A 22763-nucleotide genomic window follows, 5' to 3' on the forward strand; every position below is an offset into this window, starting at 1 on the left:
TCAGCAGTTCCTCCCAACACAAGACTACTTTGAAGCTGGTATGACTTGGGTAGGGGAGGGATGGAGAGGGGGGGAGGGGGGATTCAATATAATATGATTAACTTCATAACAATTAACAATCTTTGCTTTGTGGACGTCTGCTAAAATATAATTCGAGGGCAAAGTGGAAAGTGTGGACAGTCTGCCCATTTGGGTGGCGCCAGCAAGTAGCTGCCTCGCCAACAGTCTGTCTGTCCTTTCTTCTGTTTGTGTTATTTTAAGTTTGTGTTAAAGAGTATGTTTTAGTGTTCCTTGGTTTGTTTTATGGGGAAGGCGGTGGGGGGGGGGGGGGGGGTACTGGGGGAATCTATTTTCCATATCTTACCTCGACGGAGATGCGTTTTTTTTCCCGTATCGTATCTCCGTCCCCACTGCGGCCTCACTTCGTGGAGTAGCGCGGCCCTTCCTGGAGACCGACCTGGTGCTTCAGCCGCGGGCGCGGCGCGGACTTACCATCGTGGAGCTTGCGATCCCTTTGCCGGGGATCGACTGTGGAGAGCTCCAACTGCAGGCCTGTTGACTTTAACATCGTGGAGCTCGCGGGCCCTGGTTAGAGACCGATTCAGGAGCTCCAGGAGTTTCCATCGCGACTCCTGACGAAGGAGTTTCGATCACCCCGACGCGAGGGCTTCACATCGCCGGCTGCGGCAGCTTTGATGACCCCGACTGCTGATGGTTCAACAGCCCCGACCGCGGGAGAATAAAGAGGGAGAAGATTGGACTTGATTACCTTCCATCACAGTGGGGAATGTGGGAAGCCGCTGTGGTGGATGTTTATGTTAACTTTTATTTTACGTGGCTGTGTGTCTTGTTGCTCTTCACTTAGTATGGCTGTATAGTAACACAAATTTCACTGTACATTAATTAGTACATGTGACAATAAACTGACCTTGAAAGCTTGAAACCTTCAACTGAAGGATTCTGATTTAGACAATAGCCAATAGGTGCAGGAGTAGGCCATTCGGCCCTTCGAGCCAGCACCGCCATTCACTGTGATCATGGCTGATCATCCACAATCAGTACACCGTTCCTGCCTTCTCCCCATATCCCTTGACTCAGCTATCTTTAAGAGCTCTATCTAACTCTCTCTTGAAAGCCTCCAGCGAATTGGCATCCACTGCCTTCTGAGGCAGAGAATTCCACAGATTCACAACTCTCTGTGTGAAAAAAAAATTCCTCATCTTTGTTCTAAATGGCTTACCCCTTATTCTTAAACTGTGGACCCTGGTTCTGGACTCTCCCAACATCGGGAACATGTTTCCTGCCTCTAGCGTGTCCAAACCCTTAATAATCTTGTATGTTTCAATAAGATATCCTCTCATCCTTCTAAACTCCAGAGTGTACAAGCCCAGCCGCTCTATTCTCTCACAGTAAACCGCACTATTCAAACTTACAGTCCAAGCTTTATAAATGAGTTTATTGCATTCTCTTTGCTACATCCAGGTACGCGATCTGAATCTCACGATTCGCGGGGCACGTATTTACAAATTCCTCCCTCTCGTAAGCATTTCTTAGGTATCTCCAAATCCCAGTCATTTCCTTTGGGATCTCAAAATTGCGATATTTCATTGCCACAATCTAAATGAAGGGAAGGAAAAGAAACAAAAACATTGATTGATTTCTTACGCCTGCAAGAAGAACATCAACTAGTTTCCCGTCAAAATATAAATAACACGAGCAAATTGCATTTTGTGCAACTCCGTTTTAAAAGGTTAAACTCCCTGTAGACTACAAAGTTTCAATACGAAACATGTTTGAATGCACTTTTACTTTAGTTTAGAGATACAGTGCAGAAACAGGCCCTTCGGCCCATCGACCAGCGATCCCCGCTCATTAACACTGCCCGACACACAATAGGGGCAATTTTTTTTACATTTAATACCAAGCCAATTAACCTACAAACCTGTCTGTCTTTTGAGTGCGGGAGGAAGCTGGAGCACCTGGAGAAAACACACGCAGTTCATGGGGAGAACGTACAAACTCTGTACAGACAAGCACCCGTGGTCAGCAAGTCTCTGGCGCTGTAATGCCCCTGTCCCACTTAGGAAACCTGAATGGAAACCTCTGGATACTTTGCGCCCCACCCAAGGTTTCCGTGCGGTTCCCGGAGGTTTTTGTCAGTCTCCCTACCTGCTTCCACTACCTGCAACCTCCGGCAACCACCTGCAACCTCCGGGAACCGCACGGAAACCTTGGGTGGGGCGCAAAGTCTCCAGAGGTTTCCGTTCAGGTTTCCTAAGTGGGACAGGGGCATAAGGCAGTAGCTCTACCGCTACGACATCGAGCCGCCAGTTTAAAGTAGTCCCTCCACATATCAGTGACCGTGGAACTAAAGGCCCACACATTTCATCATTTCTGGTGCCTCACAGGTTTGGCTGGTGGAGGAAGCCAAGATACCATGATGGAGAGGCGCGGTGGCGTGGCGGTAGAGTTGTTGAGAAATGATTACTTCCTAATTATTTTGGGCAGCACGGAGGCATAGCGGGTAGAGTTGCTGCCTCACAGCGCCAGAGACCCGGGTTCAATCCTGACTACGGGTGCTGTCCGTTTGGAGTTTGCACGTTTCCCCTGTGACTTGCCTGCGTTTTCTACGGGTGCTCCGGTTTTCACCTCCACTCCAAAGATGTAGAGCTAAGTAGGTTAATTGGCTTCGGTAAGTTGCAAAACGTATTATCGTGATTGTGAAGTTGTAACATTGTCCCTAATGTGTAGGACGGGACGACAGATGGCACAATGGGCTAAGTGTTCGGCTGGCAACCGGAAGGTAGCTGGTTTGAATCCCGCTTGGAGTGCATACTGTCGTTGTGTCCTTGGGCAAGACACTTCACCCACCTTTGCCTGTGTGTGTCCTTGGGCAAGACACTTCACCCACATTTGCCTGTGTGTGTGGATGTAATTATGTGAAGCACTTTGGGGTCAATGCAAGTTGACTAAAAATGTGCTATATAAATAAAGAAATTTAATTTAATTTAGGATAATATTAGTGTACGGGGTGATCGCTGGTCAGCGCAGACTCGATGGGTCATAGGACGTGTTTCTGCCCTGTATCTCTGAAGTCTTAAGTCTAAAGAGAGTACATCAGGGACTGGAGCAGGCATATTGTAACATACATAATCCTCCGAAATTTCTGCCACCTCCAACAGGATCCCACCACCACGAGCCACATTTTCCCATCTCCACCCCTTACCGCCTTCTGCAGAGACCGTTCCCTCAGCAACTCCCTGGTTAACTCATCCCTTTCCACCCAAACCAGCCCCTCCCCGGGTACCTTCCCCTGCAACCGCAGAAGACGCAACACCTGTCCATATGCCTCCTCGCTCGACTCTGTCCAGGGACCCCGACAGTTCCTTCAGGTTAGGCAGCGGTTCACTTGCACCTCCTCCAACCTCATCTACCATATCCGTTGTTCAAAATGTGGACTCTTATACATCGGCGAGACCAAACGCAGACTGGACGATCGTTTCGCGGAACACCAGCCCGCTTGGACCAACCTGATCTCCCGGTTGCCGAACACTTTTATTCTCCTTCCCATTCCCACACAAACCTTTCTGTCCTCAGTCTCCTCCATTGTCAGAGTGAGGCTAAACGCAAATTGGAGGAACAGCATCTCATATTTCGCTTGGGCAGCTTACAGCCCAGTGGTATGAATATTGATTTCTCTCACTTCAGGTAACCCCGGTATTCCCTCTCTCTCTATCCCTCCCCCACCCAAGTCACAGCAGCTTCTCATTTTCACCCAACAAACAGCTAACAATGGCCTGTTTCATTTATCATTGTTACTTTTTTGCATATCTTTCATTCATGTTCTTTATCTTCTCACATCACCGTCTATATCTCTCGTTTTCCCTTATCCCTAACCAGTCTGAGGAAGGGTCTCGATCCGAAACATCACCCATTCCTTCTCTCCAGAGATGCCGGTCCCGCTGAGTTACTAGAGCTTTTTGTGTCTATCTCTGGCTATCTACATAAGTTCATAAGTCATAGGAGAAAGATTAGGCCATTCGGCCCAACAAGTCTACTCTGCCATTCAATCATGGCTGATCTACAGTATCTTTCCCTCTCAACCCCATTCTCCTGCCTTCTCCCTGTAACCCTGACACCTGTACTAATCAAGAATCTATCAATCTCCGACTTAAAAATATCCATTGACTTGACCTCCACAGCCATCTGTGGCAATGAATTCCGCAGATTCACCACTCTCTGATTAAAGAAAATCCTCCTCATCTCCTTCCTAAAGGAACGTACTTTCATTCTGAGGCTGTGACCTCTGGTCCTAGACTCTACCACTAGTGGAAACATCCTCTCCACATCCACTCTATCCAGGCCTTTCACTATTCGGCAAGTTTCAATGAGGTTCACCCCTCATCCTTCTAATCTCCAGCGAGTAGAAGCCCTATGCTGTCGAACGCTCAATTGTAAATGGAGTATTTTCTTCCACCCACCCTACCCATACATACAAGAAACAAGACAAACCTTGAGAATGTGCAGCTTTGGCAGTAGATTGCAGTCTGCCAGAGTCAGGGCATCACCATCAAGGTATTTTCTCATTGAACAAGATTCTTCCTTTGTGCTATTCGTGTCGATCTCTTCAGGTAAAGGCGTGTTCAAATAATCATCCAATTTTTTCAGCGCTTTCAGCAAGGCCTTTTCCAAGCCTGAAGGGAGTACAAGTGACCGTTGTCAGGAAAACATGTAGAATAAATCAAAAAATATATTAAAAAGGGGGTAATGTTGAGTGCTGGAGGAGCTCAGCAGGTCAGGCAGCATCTGGGGAGGGCATAGACAGATGACTTCATACGTAAGTTCCAGGAACGGAATTAAGCCATTCGGCCCATCAAGTCCACTCCGCCATTCAATCATGGCTGATCTATCTTTCCCTCGCAATCCCATTCTCCTGCCTTCTCCCCATAACCCCTGACATCCTCACTAATCAAGAATCTGTCAATCTCTACCTTAAAAATACCCAATGGCTTGGCTAACCACAGCCGCCTGTGGCAAAGAATTCCACAGCTTCACCATCCTCTGACTAAAGAAATTCCTCCTCATCTTTGTTCTAAAGGTACATCCTCTTGTTCTGAGGCCGTGACCTCTGGTCCTAGACTCTCCCACGAGTGGAAACATCCTCTCCACATCCGCTCTATCCGGGCCGTTCACTTTCCTGGACCCTTCTTCAGGACAACAGGGAAAGCTTATTAAACCTTCAACACTTTTCCCATGAGGGAGACCAATTAATTTCACATTTGCCTTTAGTTTTTCGTTTAAGCAGCCGTATTTAATCTGCCTTTCTTTCGTGAATGACTTTGCAATTAGTCTAGTTTGTGCCCGTATATCATAATGATTAATGTTTAATGTTTTATGTGTCATAGAAACATAGAAAATAGGTGTAGGAGTAGGCCATTCGGCCCTTCGAGCCTGCACTGCCATTCGATATGATCATGGCTGATCATCCAACTCAGTATCCTGTACCTGCCTTCTCTCCATACCCCCTGATCCCTTTAGCCACAAGGGCCACATCTAACTCCCTCTTAAATATAGCCAATGAACTGGCCTCAACTACCTTCTGTGGCAGAGAATTCCAGAGATTCACAACTCTCTGTGAAAAATGTTTTCCTCATCTCGGTCCTAAAAGATTTCCCCCTTATCCTTAAACTGTGACCCCTTGTTCTGGACTTCCCCAACATCGGGAACAATCTTCCTGCATCTAGCCTGTCCAACCCCTTAAGAATTTTGTACGTTTCTATAAGATCCCCCCTCAATCTTCTAAATTCTAGCGAGTACAAGCCGAGTCTATCCAGTCTTTCTTCATATGAAAGTCCTGCCATCCCAGGAATCAGTCTGGTGAAACTTCTCTGTACTCCCTCTATGGCAAGAATGTCTTTCCTAACTGTCACTGTATGTCATGTTGTCACTTGTGGGCGGAGCACCAAGGCAAATTCCTTGTATGTGAATACTTGGCCAATAAACGTATTCATTAATTAATTTATGCATTCATTCATATTTCTCCTCCCACATCAACCAAGGCATTCCATACACATAAAGGCTCCAGTACTTCTTGATAAGATGGTGGGACAGTGCCACATTCTGGCTGGGGTGGGGAGCGATTGAAACAGTTGAAGCAGGCCTTCCCTGAAACGCCGCCAGGACTTCGTGGCCTTCATGGTCAGATCATTATCTCTGCACGTACCACACCTGCGAGGTCGGCACGGTGGCACAGCGGTAGAGTTGCTGCCTTACAGCGCCAAGGACACGGATTCGATCCTGACTATGGGAGCTGCCCGCGCGGGATTTGTACGTTCTCCCCGTGACCTGCGTGGGTTTTTCTCCAATATCTTCGGTTTCCTCCCACGCTCCAAAGACGCGCAGGTCATTGTAGGTTAATTTGGCTTGGGTGAAAAAAATTGTAAATAGTCCCTGGTGTGTAGGATGGTGCAATGTACAGGTATCGCTGGTTGGCACAGACTAGGTGGGCCGAAGGGCCTGTTTCTGCGATGTACTGTACAAAACTAAACTAAACTAAACTAAACCATACTGCAAATGCTGGTTTATACTGAAGATAGACACAAAGTGCCGGTGTAACTCAGCTGGTCAGGCAGCATCTGTGGAAAAAATGGGTAGGTGATATTTTAGGTCGCGACCTTTATTGCAGAGATGGAAACAAGAAGACTCGTGACCTTGTGTTCAAGAAGGAACTGCAGATGCTGGAAAATCGAAGGTACACAAAAATGCTGGAGAAACTCAGCGGGTGCAACAGCATCTATGGAGCGAAGGAAATAGGTGACGTTTCGGGCCGAAACCCTTCTTCAGACTGATAGGGGGTGGGGGGGGGGGGGAGAAGGAATGAAAAAGGGGAGGAGGAGGAGCCCGAGGGCGGGGGGTGGGAGGAGACAGCTCGAGGGTTAAGGAAGGGGAGGAGACAGCAAGGGCTAGACTCGTGACCTTGACTGGTCCTGGTCTTTTTTCGCCTCTCGTTCTTCACCCCCCCTCCCCACACCCTCTACTTTCAGTCCCGACCCTGAAACGTCACCCATTCCTTTTCTCCAGAGATGCTGCCTGACCCGCTGAGTTACTCCAGCACTTTGTGTCTACCGTCTGTAGGCGGCACTGTGGCTGCAGATGGCAAGGGGGCTGCCATATAACAGTGACCACTTGGTGGCAGTGTCATGCAAATGAAAGTTTAAAACCCAGTTGAAGGGACAAGGAAACTTTAAATCAATTAATCTTCTCAACCCCAAAGCGTTGTGATCCCTTGTCAATTATTCTGCATGACAGCGACGAAAGCAACACCTCCTCATTGTGAGTCACCATCTACATGCGGAGGCTGGTGCTTCCAGCTAATAAACAAACCGCTGCATGGTGGCGCAGTGGTAGATACATAGATACATAGAAAATAGGTGCAGGAGTAGGCCATTCGGCCCTCCGAGCCTGCACCGCCATTCAATATGATCATGGCTGATCATCCAACTCCGTATCCTGTACCTGCCTTCTCTCCATACCCCCTGATCCCTTTAGCCACAAGGGCCACATCTAACTCCCTCTTAAATATAGCCAATGAACTGGCCTCAACTACCCTCTGTGGCAGAGAGTTCCAGAGATTCACCACTCTCTGTGTGAAAAAGTTTCTTCTCATCTCTGTCCTAAAGGATTTCCCCCTTATCCTTAAGCTGTGACCCCTTGTCCTGGACTTCCCCAACATCGGGAACAATCTTCCTGCTTCTAGCCTGTCCAACCCCATAAGAATCTTGTACGTTTCTATAAGATCCCCTCTCAATCTCCTAAATTCTAGCGAGTATAAGCCAAGTCTATCCAGTCTTTCTTCATATGAAAGTCCTGACATCCCAGGAATCAGTCTGGTGAACCTTCTCTGCACTCCCTCTATGGCTATAATGTCCTTCCTCAGATTTGGAGACCAAAACTGTACGCAATACTCCAGGTGTGGTCTCACCAAGACCCTGTACAACTGCAGTAGAACCTCCCTGCTCCTATACTCAAATCCTTTTGCTATGAAAGCTAACATACCATTCGCTTTCTTCACTGCCTGCTGCACCTGCATGCCTACTTTCAATGACTGGTGTACCATGACACCCAGGTCTCGCTGCATCTCCCCTTTTCCTAATCGGCCACCATTTAGATAATAGTCTGCTTTCCTGTTTTTGCCACCAAAGTGGATAACCTCACATTTATCCACATTATACTGCATCTGCCAAACATTTGCCCACTCACCCAGCCTATCCAAGTCACCTTGCAGTCTCCTAGCATCCTCCTCACAGCTAACACTGCCCCCCAGCTTAGTGTCATCCGCAAACTTGGAGATGTTGCCTTCAATTCCCTCATCCAGATCATTAATATAAATTGTAAATAGCTGGGGTCCCAGCACTGAGCCTTGCGGTACCCCACTAGTCACTGCCTGCCATTGTGAAAAGGACCCGTTTACTCCTACTCTTTGCTTCCTGTTTGCCAGCCAGTTCTCTATCCACATCAATACTGAACCCCCAATACCGTGTGCTTTAAGTTTGTATACTAATCTCTTATGTGGGACCTTGTCGAAAGCCTTCTGAAAGTCCAGATACAACACATCCACTGGTTCTCCCCTAACCACTCTACTAGTTACATCCTCGAAAAATTCTATAAGATTCGTCAGACATGATTTACCTTTCGTAAATCCATGCTGACTTTGTCCAATGATTTCACCACTTTCCAAATGTGCTGCTATCCCATCTTTAATAACTGACTCTAGCAGTTTCCCCCACTACCGATGTTAGACTAACTGGTCTGTAATTCCCCGTTTTCTCTCTCCCTCCCTTCTTAAAAAGTGGGGTTACGTTTGCTACCCTCCAATCCTCAGGAACTACTCCAGAATCTAAAGAGTTTTGAAAAATTATCACTAATGCATCCACTATTTCTGGAGCTACTTCCTTAAGTACTCTGGGATGCAGCCTATCTGGCCCTGGTGATTTATCTGCCTTTAATCCATTCAATTTACCCAACACCACTTCCCGACTAACCTGGATTTCACTCAGTTCCTCTATCTCCTTTGACCCGCGGTCCCCTGCTATTTCCAGCAGATTATTTATGTCTTCCTTAGTGAAGACGGAACCAAAGTAGTTATTCAATTGGTCCGCCATATCCTTGTTCCTTACAAGGTAGAGTTGTTGCCTTACAACGCCGATGATCCTGACTATGTGTGCTGCCTGTACGGAGTTTGTACGTTATCCCTGTTACCTGTTTGTTTTCCCCGGGTGCTCCGGTTTCCTCCCACACTCCAAAGGTACAGGTTCAATTAGAGTCGTAGAATCGTACAGTGCGGAAACAGACCCTTCTGCCCAACATTCCAGAACCAGGGGCCACAGTCTTAGAATAAAGGGGAGGTCATTTAAGACTGAGGTGAGAAAAAACTTTTTCACCCAGAGAGTTGTGAATTTATGGAATTCCCTGCCACAGAGGGAAGTGGAGGCCAAGTCACTGGATGGATTTAAGAGAGAGTTAGATAGAGCTCTGGGGGCTAGTGGAATCAAGGGATATGGGGAGAAGGCAGGCACGGGTTATTGATAGGGGACGATCAGCCATGATCACAATGAATGGTGGTGCTGGCTCGAAGGGCCGAATGGCCTCCTCCTGCGCCTAGTTTCTATGTTTCTATGTTTCTATGTTAGCCCACACCGGCCAACATGTCCCATCGACATTAGTCCTGCCTTTCAGCATTTGGCCCATATCTCTCTAAACCTGTCCTATCCTTGTACCTGTCTAATTGTTTCTTAAACGTTGCGATTGTCCCTGCCTCAACTACCTCCTCTGGCAGCTCGTTCCATACACCCACACAAACTTTGTGTGTAAATGTTACCCCTCAGATTCCTATTAAAATTGGCTTTGGTAAAAATTGTAAATTGTCCCGAGTGTGTAGGATAGTGTTAGTGTGCAGTGATCGCTTGTCGGCACGGACTTGGTGGGCCGAAGGGCCTGTTTCCACACTCTGCTACCTCTGAAACTAATAAAACTAAAACTAAATCAATATATAAATGGATTTTGCAAAAAATATCTTATGTAATTTCAACATGAACTTTTCAGCATAGACATGCAATATTTTATACATTTTCTGCATATCGATGGCTTATACAAAGGGCGGCGTCAGCAGTAAAGTGACTTTGTGAGGCTAACTCCATTTGTAAGTTGGGAATGGGGGGGGGGGGGTTGAGAAGGTGGCCTTTCTTCCATAACCTGCCTCAGCGGTACCAAACTAAGTCGCACCCTTGCTCAAGTGCATTCAACATTATGTACCTGAAGTTAGACACAAAAAGCTGGAGTAACTCAGTGGGTCAGACAGCATCTCTGGAGATGATGTTTCGGGTCGAGACCCTTCTTCAGACTGAGAGCCAGGGGAGAAAAGGAATAGGTGACGTTCTGGGTCGAGACCCTTCTTCAGACTCGTTATGTACCCATTGATTCTGAAGCACGCTGGTTGGTAGCAAGCACCAGGCTTTAGTTTAGAGAAACAGCGCGGAAACAGGCCCTTCGATGCACCGAGTCTGCACCAACCACCGATCCCCGCATATTAGGGACCCGCTGAGTTACTCCAGCATTTTGTGACTAACACAGTCGGCCTTGATGGATGCAGACCTACCTGGTGTGTATCACATTGTCACCATTCTCAGCTGTAGCAATAGTACTTACTGTCATTTGTGTCTTTGCTGGTGTTCTTAATATACGCTGAGAATTTGGAAAAAACATCGACTCCCGCAGAATTAGACTCCGGATGCCTGGCGGAAAGCTTCGGATACCTGGGAAATAAATTCCTGTTATACTTCCGGCAGCACTGACATTTTTTGGAGATACTGTACTATGTTGGGAGAATCCACTTCACACTCAAGGGTGGCACGGTGGCGCAGCGGTAGAGTTGCTGCCTTACAGCGCCAGAGACCCGGGTTCGATCCTGACTACGGGTGCCGCCTGTACGGAGTTTGTACGTTCTCCCCGTGACATGCGTGGGTTTTCTCAGAGATCTTCTGTTTCCTCTATCGCAGTCGCTGCCTCAAAAAGGCTGGCAGCATCATCAAGGACCCACACCATCCTGGCCACACACTCATCTCCCCGCTACCTTCAGGTAGAAGGTACAGGAGCCTGAAGACTGCAACAACCAGGTTCAGGAATAGCTACTTCCCCACAGCCATCAGGTTATTAAACTCAACTGAAACAAATCTCCGAACAGACTATTATCTGTTTATTTGCATTTTATCTGCTTATTTATTCATGTGTGTATATATTTATATAATGGTATATGGACTCACTGATCTGTTCTGTATTCATGTCTACTATATTCTGTTGTGCTGAAGCAAAGCAAGTATTTCATTGTTCTATCTGGGACACATGACAATAAGCTCTCTTGACTTCCTCCCACACTCCAAAGACGTACCGTTTTGTAGCTTAATTGGCTTGGTATAAATGTAACATGTCCCTAGTGTATGTAGGATAGTGTTAATGTGTGGGGATCGCTGGTCGGTGCAGACTCGGTGGGCCGAAGGGCCTGTTTCCGCATGATATCTCTAAAACTCCCACGCTGTATCTCTCAAAAAACTAAAAAAATGATCTTTTATGAATAAATTTGTTATATTATAGGCTCTTCCGCCACTGAGACAAGATATGTACCGCACATGAAAACTGACCTTGGTGGCACCAGCTTTTCTTCCAGGAATTCTTCTATCTTGTTAACGTCAGTTTTGACTTCTCCGTTAAAGGTCAAAAATGGAGGGTTGGTGCCGGGGGCCAGGTTTTGCAAGTCAGTCGGCTTCCTGAGGAGAGACACAATGAGACTCGCTACTTCAATAAGTTTAAACTTACACTTTGCACCACTGGTATCAAGATGCAAGACAAAAGACAAAAGACACATAGAAACATAGAAAATAGGTGCAGGGGTAGGCCATTCGGCCCTTCGAGCCTGCACCGTCATTCAATATGATCATGGCTGATCATCCAACTCAGTATCCAGTACCTGCCCTCTCTCCATACCCCCTGATCCCTTTAGCCTCAAGGGCCACATCTAACTCCCTCTTAAATATAGCCAATGAACTGGCCTCAACTACCTTCTGTGGCAGAGAATTCCAGAGATTCACAACTCTCTGTGAAAAATGTTTTCCTCATCTCGGTCCTAAAAGATTTCCCCCTTATCCTTAAACTGTGACCCCTTGTTCTGGACTTCCCCAACATCGGGAACAATCTTCCTGCATCTAGCCTGTCCAACCCCTTAAGAATTTTGTAAGTTTCTATAAGATCCCCCCTCAATCTTCTAAATTCTAGCGAGTACAAACCGAGTCTATCCAGTCTTTCTTCATATGAATGTCCTGACATCCCAGGAATCAGTCTGGTGAACCTTCTCTGTACTCCCTCTATGGCAAGAATGTCCTTCCTTAGATTAGGAGACCAAGAGCGCTGGAGCAACTCAAGAGACAGGAGTCAAGAGTGTTTTATTGTTGCATGTCCCAGGTAGAACAATGAAATTCCTACTTGCAGAATATGTAAACGTAGTTACAAAAAGCAGGAGTAACTCAGCGGGACAGGCAGCATCTCTGGATGACCCTTTCCCCTGACTCTCTGTCTGAAGAAGGGTCTCGACCTGAAACGTCACCCATTCCTTCGCTCCAGAGATGCTGCCTGTCCCGCTGAGTTACTCCGGCTTTTTGTGCCTATCTTCAGTTTAATCCAGCATCTACAGTTCCTACCCACACATGTAAACTCAGTACTCTGTAAAGAATATAATAAATAAGAAAAAAAAAGTCCTGTGTTTTGTATATATACACATACTCACACACACACACATATATATATATATATTCTATATGCAGAAGCGGAAGAGGAGTACACATAAAATACAAACAATAATAGTGCAATAATAACAATAATACTCAGCGGGTCAGGCAGCATCTCTGGAGAACATGATTAGATTACATTTTGGGTCGGGAACCGAAGACGTAAGATGACACTGGAGCGTGGCGACTCTTTGCGTGCTGTTCCAAGAGGAGCATCTACTATACCTACTCTACTAGAGCCACACGGTGGCGCAGCGGTAGAGTTGCTGCCTTACAGCGCCAGAGACCCGGGTTTGATCCTGCCTACGGGTGCATTCTGCACGGAGTTTGTACGTTCTCCCCGTGACCTGCGTGGGTTTTCTCCGGTTTCCCACCACACTCCAAAGACGTACAGGTTTGTAGGTTAAGTGGCTTCTGTAAAATTGTAAATTGTCCCGAGTGTGTGTCGGATAGTGTTAGTGTGTGTCGGGTCACTGGCCAGTTGGTCGGTGCGGGCTCGATGGGCCGAAGGGCCTGTTTCCACGCTGCATCTCTAAACTAAACTAAACTTTAAGTTTCAGAATTTCCAAATTCGGTGCTGATTTTATACTACAAATCTATAAGTTATGAACCTATTGATGTCCAATAACTCCAACCAGGGTCCAATGCACACATACAAGTATTTCACAATAAACTCATCAATACATTTCATTAGTCACCCAATTATTGACCAAATTTCACACAAATAATTTTTTGGAAGTCATGTGAAATCTAAGATCGATTTTAAATCAACTTCCATACCCAAACTTAATATAAAACATTAAGGATAATTTTTATTGGGTGACTGGGTGACTAATGAAATGTATTGATGAGTTTATTGTGAAATACTTGTATGTGTGCATTGGACCCTGGTTGGAGTTATTGGACATCAATAGGTTCATAACTTATAGATTTGTAGTATAAAATCAGCACCGAATTTGGAAATTCTGAAACTTAAAGTTTAGTATGGATAATTTTTGACCAGACCTTGTAAGAATCACAAAAATATTATCTCATCAATAAATGCCAATAAACAAGATTTTAGGAAGGAACTGCAGATGCTGGAAAATCGAAGGTACACAAAAATGCTGGAGAAACTCAGCAGGTGCAACAGCATCTATGGAGCGAAGGAGATAGGCAACGTTTCGGGCCGAAACCCTTCTTCAGACAATATTGTTGCAAGAAAGTTTAGTCAAATATTGTGCATAAAAAGATAACCACTGCAATATTAAAGTGCATGCAATGTAGAGAATTGCCTTGCTTACTAGTCAGTGGCCTCACAGATAGAGACTAGTGGCATGTCTAAAGGATATATAGAAGTCTTGATGCAGCTTTATGGGACTTAGGTTGGGTCATATTTTGGAGCATTGTATGCTGTTCTAATCGTCCCTATAGTGGAAGGACGTGGAGGGTTTAGAAAGGATGCAGTCAGTTTACCAGAACCTTTCCCCTCCTCTTCCACCTACATTCCTTCCTCTAACTTCACAATTCACAACTGTGCAATCCTTTTGTCTCAAACCTTCTGCCTTTGCTTCCCAGGCCTTTGAGATGGCAGAATCTCAAAACAAATTCCGTCGCCTGTATTAACCCATTACCTGCCAGGCTTTGTCCTGCCCTTCCCCTCTTCCATCTTTCATTCCCTGCCGACCAACTCATTCATCATCATCGGCGGTCACTCGAAACGAGTGTGACTGTCCTCTCCTCTCCATAGGGTGGTCTACTTGTGGGTCTGCAGATGTCAGTAGAGGCCAATCCGCGATCCACACACACCTTGGTGCAACGTGGGCAGTGGAGACTGGCGGTGGTCGATAGTCGTCGAGCCCCCTTCTCTCTCTCTCCTTACGATGCTGTCGCTTTGTCTCTGCGACACGGCGTAGTTCCATTTCGTGACGTGCAGCTCCTTCCCGCATGGATTTCCTACAGGAGCGCCCGTCCAGTGCAATGTGCTCCCAGTTGCTCGATGTGATGTGGAATTTTCTCAGACTGTTCTTGATGTTGTCCTTGAAGCGTTTCTTTGGCCGGCTGGGGGCTCGCCGACCTTCCTTCAATTGAGAGTTATGGATCTGTTTAGGGAGACGTGTGTTGGACATGCGGATGACATGGCCAGTCCATCCAAGTTGGTGCTGCATTATTGTGATGGTGATGCTGGACATGTTGGCTTCCTCCAAAACACTGATGTTGGTGCGTTTATCCTCCCAGCTGATCCTCAGAATCTTTCGTAAGGATCTTTGATGGTATTGTTCCAGTACTCTCAGGGACCTGCTGGAGGTGGTCCATGACTCGACTCCATACAACAGTGTGAGGGGGACAACGGCTCTGTAGACAGTTTTGTTTGGACCTTTAGATCTCGGTCTTCAAAGACTCTTTTCCTAAGTCTACAATCAGTCTGAAGAAGCGTTCCAATCCGAAACATTAGCTATCCATGTTTTCCAGTACTTTGTCTCTTTTTTTAAAAACTAGAATGATGCCTAAATTAGGGGCGATTAGCTACAGGGAGAGCATGTACAGGCTTGGATTGGTTTCTCTGGAACGCCAAACATTGCAGGGAATCTGGATAGAAGTATACAAAATTATGAGGGGCATAGATAAGGTAAACAGAGGTTTTAAGGAGATGTGCAAGGCTAATTGTGGCGATCAGTGAAACATGGTTGCAGGAGGGCTGTGATTGGAAACTAAATATTCCAGGATTTCGTTGCTTCAGGTGTGATAGAATTGGAGGGGCAAGAGGTGGAGGTGTTGCATTGCTTATCAGGGAAGATATTACAGCAGTGCTTTGGCAGGATAGATTAGAGGGCTCGTCTAGGGAGGCTATTTGGGTGGAACTGAGAAATGGGAAAGGGGTAGCAACACTTATAGGGGTGTATTATAGACCGCCAAATGGGGAGCGAGAATTGGAAGAGCAAATATGTAAGGAGATTGCAGATATTAGTAGTAAGCACAAGGTAGTGATTGTGGGAGATTTCAATTTTCCACACATAGACTGGGAAACACATTCTGTAAATGGGCTGGATGGGTTGGAGTTTGTAAAATGTGTGCAGGATAGTTTTTTGCAACAATACATAGAAGTACCTACTAGAGAAGGGGCGGTACTGGACCTCCTGTTAGGAAATGAGATGGGTCAGGTGGCAGAGGTATGCGTTGGGGAACAGTTCGGGTCCAGTGATCACAATACCATTACTTTCAATATAATTATGGAGAGGGACAAAACTGGACCTAGGGTTGAGATTTTTGATTGGAGAAAGGCTAACTTTGAGGAGATGCGAAAGGATTTAAAAGGAGTAAATTGGGACAGTTTGTTTTATGGGAAAGATGTGCAAGAGAAATGGAGTACATTTAAAGGTGACATTTTAAGAGTACAGAATCTTTATGTCCCTGTTCGGTTGAAAGGAAATCGTAAAAATTGTAAAGAGCCATGGTTTTCAAGGGAAATTGGACACGGTTCGGAAAAAGAGGGAGATCTACAATAGTTATAGGCAGCATGGAGTAAATGAGGTGCTTGTGGAGTATAAAGAATGTAAAAAGAATCTTAAGAAAGAAATTAGAAAAGCTAAAAGAAGATATGAGGTTGCTTTGGCAAGTAAGGTAAAAGTAAATCCGAAGGGTTTCTACCGCTATATTAATAGCAAAAGGATAACGAGGGATAGAATTGGTCCATTAGAGAGTCAGAGTGGCCAACTATCTGCAGAACCAAAAGAGATGGGGGAGATATTAAACAGTTTATTTTCTTCGGTATTCACCAAGGAGAAGGATATTGAATTATGTGAGGTAAGGGAAACAAGTAGAGTAGCTATGGAAACTATGAGGATCAAAGAAGAGGAAGTACTGACACTTTTGAGAAATATAAAAGTGGATAAGTCTCCAGGTCCGGACAGGATATTCCCTAGGACATTGAAGGAAGTTAGTGTAAAAATAGCAGGGGCTATGGCAGAAATATTTCAAATGTCATTAGAAACGGGAATAGTGCCGGAGGATTGGCGTACTGCGCATGTTGTTCCATTGTTTAAAAAGGGCTCTAAGAGTAAACCTAGCAATTATAGACCTGTTAGTTTGACGTCAGTGGTGGGCAAATTAATGGAAAGAATACTTAGAGATAATATATATAAGCATCTGGATAAACAGGGTCTGATTAGGAACAATCAACATGGATTTGTGCCTGGAAGGTCATGTTTAACTAATCTTCTTGAATTTTTTGAAGATGTTAGTCGGGAAATTGATGAGGGTAAAGCAGTGGATGTTGTGTATATGGACTTCAGTAAGGCCTTTGACAAGGTTCCTCATGGAAGGTTGGTTAAGAAGGTTCAATGGTTGGGTATTAATGGTGGAGTAGCAAGATGGATTCAACAGTGGCTGAATGGGAGATGCCAGAGAGTAATGGTGGATGGTTGTTTGTCAGGTTGGAGGCCAGTGACGAGTGAGGTGCCACAGGGATCTGTGTTGGGTCCACTGTTGTTTGTCATGTACATCAATGATCTGGACGATGGTGTGGTAAATTGGATTAGTAAGTATGCAGATGATACTAAGATAGGTGGGGTTGCGGGTAATGAAGTAGAGTTTCAAAGTCTACAGAGAGATTTATGCCAGTTGGAAGAGTGGGCTGAAAGATGGCAGATGGAGTTTAATGCTGATAAGTGTGAGGTGCTACATCTTGGCAGGACAAATCAAAATAGGACGTACATGGTAAATGGTAGGGAATTGAAGAATGTAGGTGAACAGAGGGATCTGGGAATAACTGTGCACAGTTCCCTGAAAGTGGAATCTCATGTAGATAGGGTGGTAAAGAAAGCTTTTGGTGTGCTGGCCTTTATAAATCAGAGCATTGAGTATAGAAGTTGGGATGTAATGTTAAAATTGTACAAGGCATTGGTGAGGCCAATTCTGGAGTATGGTGTACAATTTTGGTCGCCTAATTATAGGAAGGATGTCAACAAAATAGAGAGAGTACAGAGGAGATTTACTAGAATGTTGCCTGGGTTTCAGCAACTAAGTTACAGAGAAAGGTTGAACAAGTTAGGGCTTTATTCTTTGGAGCGCAGAAGGTTAAGGGGGGACTTGATAGAGGTTTTTAAAATGATGAGAGGGATAGACAGAGTTGACGTGGAAAAGCTTTTCCCACTGAGAGTAGGGAAGATTCAAACAAGGGGACATGACTTGAGAATTAATGGACTGAAGTTTAGGGGTAACATGAGGGGGAACTTCTTTACTCAGTGGTAGCTGTGTGGAATGAGCTTCCAGTGAAGGTGGTGGAGGCAGGTTCGTTTTTATCATTTAAAAATAAATTGGATAGTTATATGGATGGGAAAGGAATGGAGGGTTATGGTCTGAGCGCAGGTATATGGGACTAGGGGAGATTATGTGTTCGGCACGGACTAGAAGGGTCGAGATGGCCTGTTTCCGTGCTGTAATTGTTATATGGTTATATGGTTAATTATGTCAGTTTTAAGCAGAGGGTGGTGAATGCCTGGAACATGCTGCCAGAGGTAGTGGTTCAGGCAGAAATGACAGTGCAATTTAAGAGACTTAAGGGGCTGTCCCACTTGGGCGACCAAATTGGCGAGATTAGAAGAGTTTGATAAAATGACATGTTGAAGACCTCCTTCGACTATGTTGAAGACCAACTACGACTAGCTACGACTAACTTCGGGAAAATTGGACACCGAATAGTGGAGAGTGAAGACGACCTCCTTCGATCTCCTTCGAACTCCCTTCGACTATGATGAAGACTATCTACGACTACCTTCGACTACCCTCGATTACCTACGACTAACATGCCGATCTACTACGACCTACTACGACTAAACCTACGAGTAAAAAATGTATCGATTTTTTTCCATGGCGACCTTTTTTTAACATATTGAAAAAAAGCGTTGCAACCTAGCTGAAGCCTCGAGTGCGCGGAGACCACTCTCGAGCATGAAGGAGATTTACGAAGACCTCCTACGACTTCGTGTCGACCATGCTGCGAGTATGAGTCGAGGGCAAACTCGGCAGAACTCGCGGATTAGGTCGCCCAAGTGGGACAGGCCCTTTTTCGATAGTCAAACGGATATGCAGGGATTGGAGGGGCACTGAGTATGTGCAGGCAGATAAGAGTTGGTATTGGCATCATGTTGAGCACAGACATTGTGGGCCAAAGGGCCTGTTCTTGTGCTGTACTTAAGTTTTGTTTATTGTCACGTGTACCGAAATAACATTTTGTTGCATGCTTTCCAGTCAGCAGAAAGATAAGACATGATTATAATCAAGCAATTTACAGTGTATAGCTACATGGAATATCGTTTAGTGCAAGGTAAAGCCAGCAAAGTCCAATCAAGGATAGTCCAAGAGTCACCAATGAGGTAGATAATAGTTCAGCACTGCTCTCTGGTTGTGGTAGGGAATGATTCAGTTGCTTGATAACAGCTGAAAAGAAACTGTCCCTGAATCTGGAGTGTACACAAAAATGCTGGAGAAACTCAGCGGGTGCAGCAGCATCTATGGAGCGAAGGAAATAGGTAACCTTTCGGGCCGAAACCCTTCTTCCTCCTCTCGCCTGAATCTGGAGTTGTGGGTTTTCACACTTTTCCCTCGGAGAGAGGAGAAGAGGGAGTGGTCAGGGTGCGACTCGTCCTTGATTATGCTGCTGGCCTTGCCGATGCAGCGTGTGGTATAAATGGAATCAATAGAAGGGAGGTTGGTTTGTGTGATGGTCTGGGCTGCGTCCACAATTCGCTGCAATTTCTTGCGTTCTTGGATGGAGCTGTTCCCAAACCAAGCTGCGGTGCATCCCGATGAAATGCTTTCTGCGGTGCATCTGTAGAAGTTGGCGAGAATCGTATGGGAACATGCCAAACTTCCTAAACCTTCTAAGGAAGGTCCATGGTCTGAGGGTTCAGCGTGAGGTGTAGGAGCAAGAGGTGGTGGGATTCCACTGGGAAACAAACCACAGGGAATGATTTCACTGCAGCAACCCCATGCACTGTCACTAGGTGTCGCTGTTATCCTGTGAAAACAAGTTATCTTCGGGAGTTAATACCACAGGCCAAGTTATACTATTGGCCACCTGCTACTTATCACGAGAAACACTGCTCTCATAGAAACATAGAAACATAGAAAATAGGTGCAGGAGTAGGCCATTCGGCCCTTCGAGCCTGCACCGCCATTCAATGTGATCATGGCTGATCATCCAACTCAGTATCCTGTACCTGCCTTCTCTCCATACCCCCTGATCCCTTTAGCCACAAGGGCCACATCTAACTCACTCTTAAATATAGCCAATGAACTGGCCTCAACTACCTTCTGTGGCAGAGAATTCCACAGATTCACCACTCTCTGTGTAAAAAATGATTTTCTCATCTCGGTCCTAAAAGACTTCCCTCTTATCCTTAAACTGTGACCCCTTGTTCTGGACTTCCCCAACATCGGGAATAATCTTCCTGCATCTAGCCTGTCCAACCCCTTAAGAATTTTGTAAGTTTCTATAAGATCCCCCCTCAATCTTCTCAATTCTAGCGTGTACAAGCCGAGTCTATCCAATCTTTCTTCATATGAAAGTCCTGCCATCCCAGGAATCAGTCTGGTGAACCTTCTCTGTACTCCCTCTATGGCAAGAATGTCTTTCCTCAGATTGGGAGACCAAAACTGTACGCAATACTCCAGGTGTGGTCTCACCAAGACCCTGTACAACTGCAGTAGAACCTCGCTGCTCTTATACTCAAATCCTTTTGCCATGAATGCTAACATACCATTTCAAAACCAACGTGCTGCCTAAGCTTCCAGCAGTGAGGCAAGAAGGAATCTACAGGAGTCGCTGCCTCAAAAAGGCAGCCAGCGTCGACACAGACCCACACCACCCTAGCCACACTCTCATTTCATTCCTGCCTTTGGGAGGAAGGTACAAGTGCCTAAAAACAGTAACGTCCAAGTTCAGGAACAGCTTCTTCCCTACAGCCATCAGGCTATTAAATACTTCAACCTCCATTAACCCCTGAACTACAGACTATTATTATTATTGCACTTATTGTTTGTTTTTGTGTACCTACGTGTGCGTGTTTACATTATGTGTGTGTGTGGTTGGGTGTATGTCTGATTTGGCCTTTGATTCCTTGGTCCGCCAGCACTCCGTCATGAAACTCCGTCATTTTTTTCCATTTCGCTAGCTCTTTCACTTTTACATTCAACTATGCACTCCTCAAAACATTTTTACTTTTTTATGTACCCATTTTTTAATAAAATCGTTAGATTCCTCTCCTGTTAGGGTCTCCCATGCTGGACGGGTCGAAGAGTAGGGGCGAGAAGAAGAGCGATCCACTGGTCCTCCAGGTTGGAGGTTGAGCACAGGGCTAACCACCCTGTCTCGTAAAACACATATGTTACGGAAACAGCAACTGAAGGAATCAACACTACTGGGCGTGATGGACTTCCAGGGCTATCGACAGATGCTAGGATGAATGTCAATGGTGAAAGCCGAAAGGAAGAGAACCAGACAGCATCCCAAGAATAGCCCTGCACTGGACACCGGGAGGGAAAAGGAAAAGAGGGAGACCAAAAACTACCTGGCGTCGAATTGTAGCGGAGGAAATGAAAACAATGGACCTGACCTGGGGTAGTGTCCAGAAGCTAGCCCACAACAGACAGTGGAGGACCTTCCTTGCTGCCCTACATGCCAGGAGGCAGAATAGGCAATAAGTAAGTAAGTTAGAAGCCACACTGTTGGACTTTAACCAGCATTTACAAGCAGAACAAGTCAGTCATTATTAGTCACAGTCACTACTATTGTCAGTTTATTTGTCCGTTTGTTTGTTTTAGTTATATACTGAACTTTTGTTGTTGTTTATTAACGCCATGTAAATCACATCTACTGCCCTTCCCTTGTTGACACTCTGTGTTACCGCTTCAACCATTCATTCCTATTGATCAGATAGCGTCTGCCCTTGATAAAGTCGTGTTTAGTCACTGTTTAATTTAGTTTAGTTTAGAGATACAGCGTGGAAACAAGCCCCTCGGCCCAACGAGTCCACGCCGACCAGCGGTCACCCCGTAAACCAATTCTATCCTATGCACTAGGGACATTTTACAGAAGCCAATTAACTTACAAACCCGCACGTTTTTGGAATGTGGAGGGAAACCAGAGAAAACCCACACGGTCACTGGAAGAACGTACAAACTCCGTACAGACAGCACCCGTAGTCAGGATATATACAGTATATATATATGTATATATGTAGTGTGTGTGTGTGTGAGTGTGTGTGTGAGAGTGTGAGAGTGTGAGAGTGTGAGTGTGTGTGTGTGTGTGTGTGTGTGTGTGTGTGTGTGTGTGAGAGTGTGTGTGTAAGAGTGTGTGAGAGTGTGTGTGTGAGAGTGTGTGTGTGTGTGTGTGTGTGGTGTGTGTGTGTGTGTGTGTGTGTGTGTGTGTGTGTGTGTGTGTGTGTGTGTGTGTGAGAGTGTGTGCGTGACGGTATTGTGTGTGAGGGCGGGTGGGAGATGGTGTTTGGTTGGGGTGTGTGTTAGAGAGGTGTGGTGTTCTCTGTGTGGGTGTGGCGTCAGTGTGTGTGAGAGTGTGTGTGTGTGTGGCTGTTAGTCAGAAGTGTGTGTGTTGATGTGGTTGTGTGTGTGTGTGTGAGAGTGTATGTGAGGAGTGTCGTGTATGTGTGGTGTGTGCGTGTGTGGCAGAGTTGGGTGTCGTGAGAGTGTGTGGTGTGGGTGTGGTGGTGTGGAGTGTATGTGAGAGTGTGTGTGTGGTGTGTGTGTGTGTGGTGTGTGTGGGTGGATGTGTGTGTGAGAGTGTGTGTGTGAGAGTGTGTGTGTGTATGTGTGTGTGTGTGTGTGTGTGTGTGTGTGTGTGTGTGTGTGTGTGTGTGTGTGTGTGTGTGTGTGCGTGCATGCGTGCGTGTGTGTGTGTGTGTGCGTGTGCGTGTGCGTGAGTGTGTGTGCGTG

At 45.8% G+C, this 22763-nt stretch overlaps 1 protein-coding gene across 2 annotated transcripts in view; it reads right to left on the minus strand.

Annotated features, from left to right (window-relative positions):
* Window positions 1–1431: 1431 nt before the first annotated feature.
* Window positions 1432–22763, minus strand: part of clic6 (chloride intracellular channel 6) — a 34608-nt gene continuing 13276 nt past the window's right edge. Inside the window, exons 3-6 of one of the 2 annotated variants that reach the window (XM_033032406.1) lie at window positions 11694–11819; window positions 10705–10811; window positions 4513–4694; window positions 1432–1617 (exon numbers count right to left, since the gene is read on the minus strand). In XM_033032406.1, coding sequence (XP_032888297.1) covers window positions 1456–1617; window positions 4513–4694; window positions 10705–10811; window positions 11694–11819 — 577 coding nt within the window. In that variant the 3' untranslated portion in view covers window positions 1432–1455. The remainder of the gene's footprint in view (window positions 1618–4512; window positions 4695–10704; window positions 10812–11693; window positions 11820–22763) is intronic. The other variant, XM_033032407.1, reaches the window with a different exon arrangement.

Source organism: Amblyraja radiata, chromosome 14 (genome assembly GCF_010909765.2).
Source record: "Amblyraja radiata isolate CabotCenter1 chromosome 14, sAmbRad1.1.pri, whole genome shotgun sequence".
NCBI lineage: Eukaryota > Metazoa > Chordata > Chondrichthyes > Rajiformes > Rajidae > Amblyraja > Amblyraja radiata.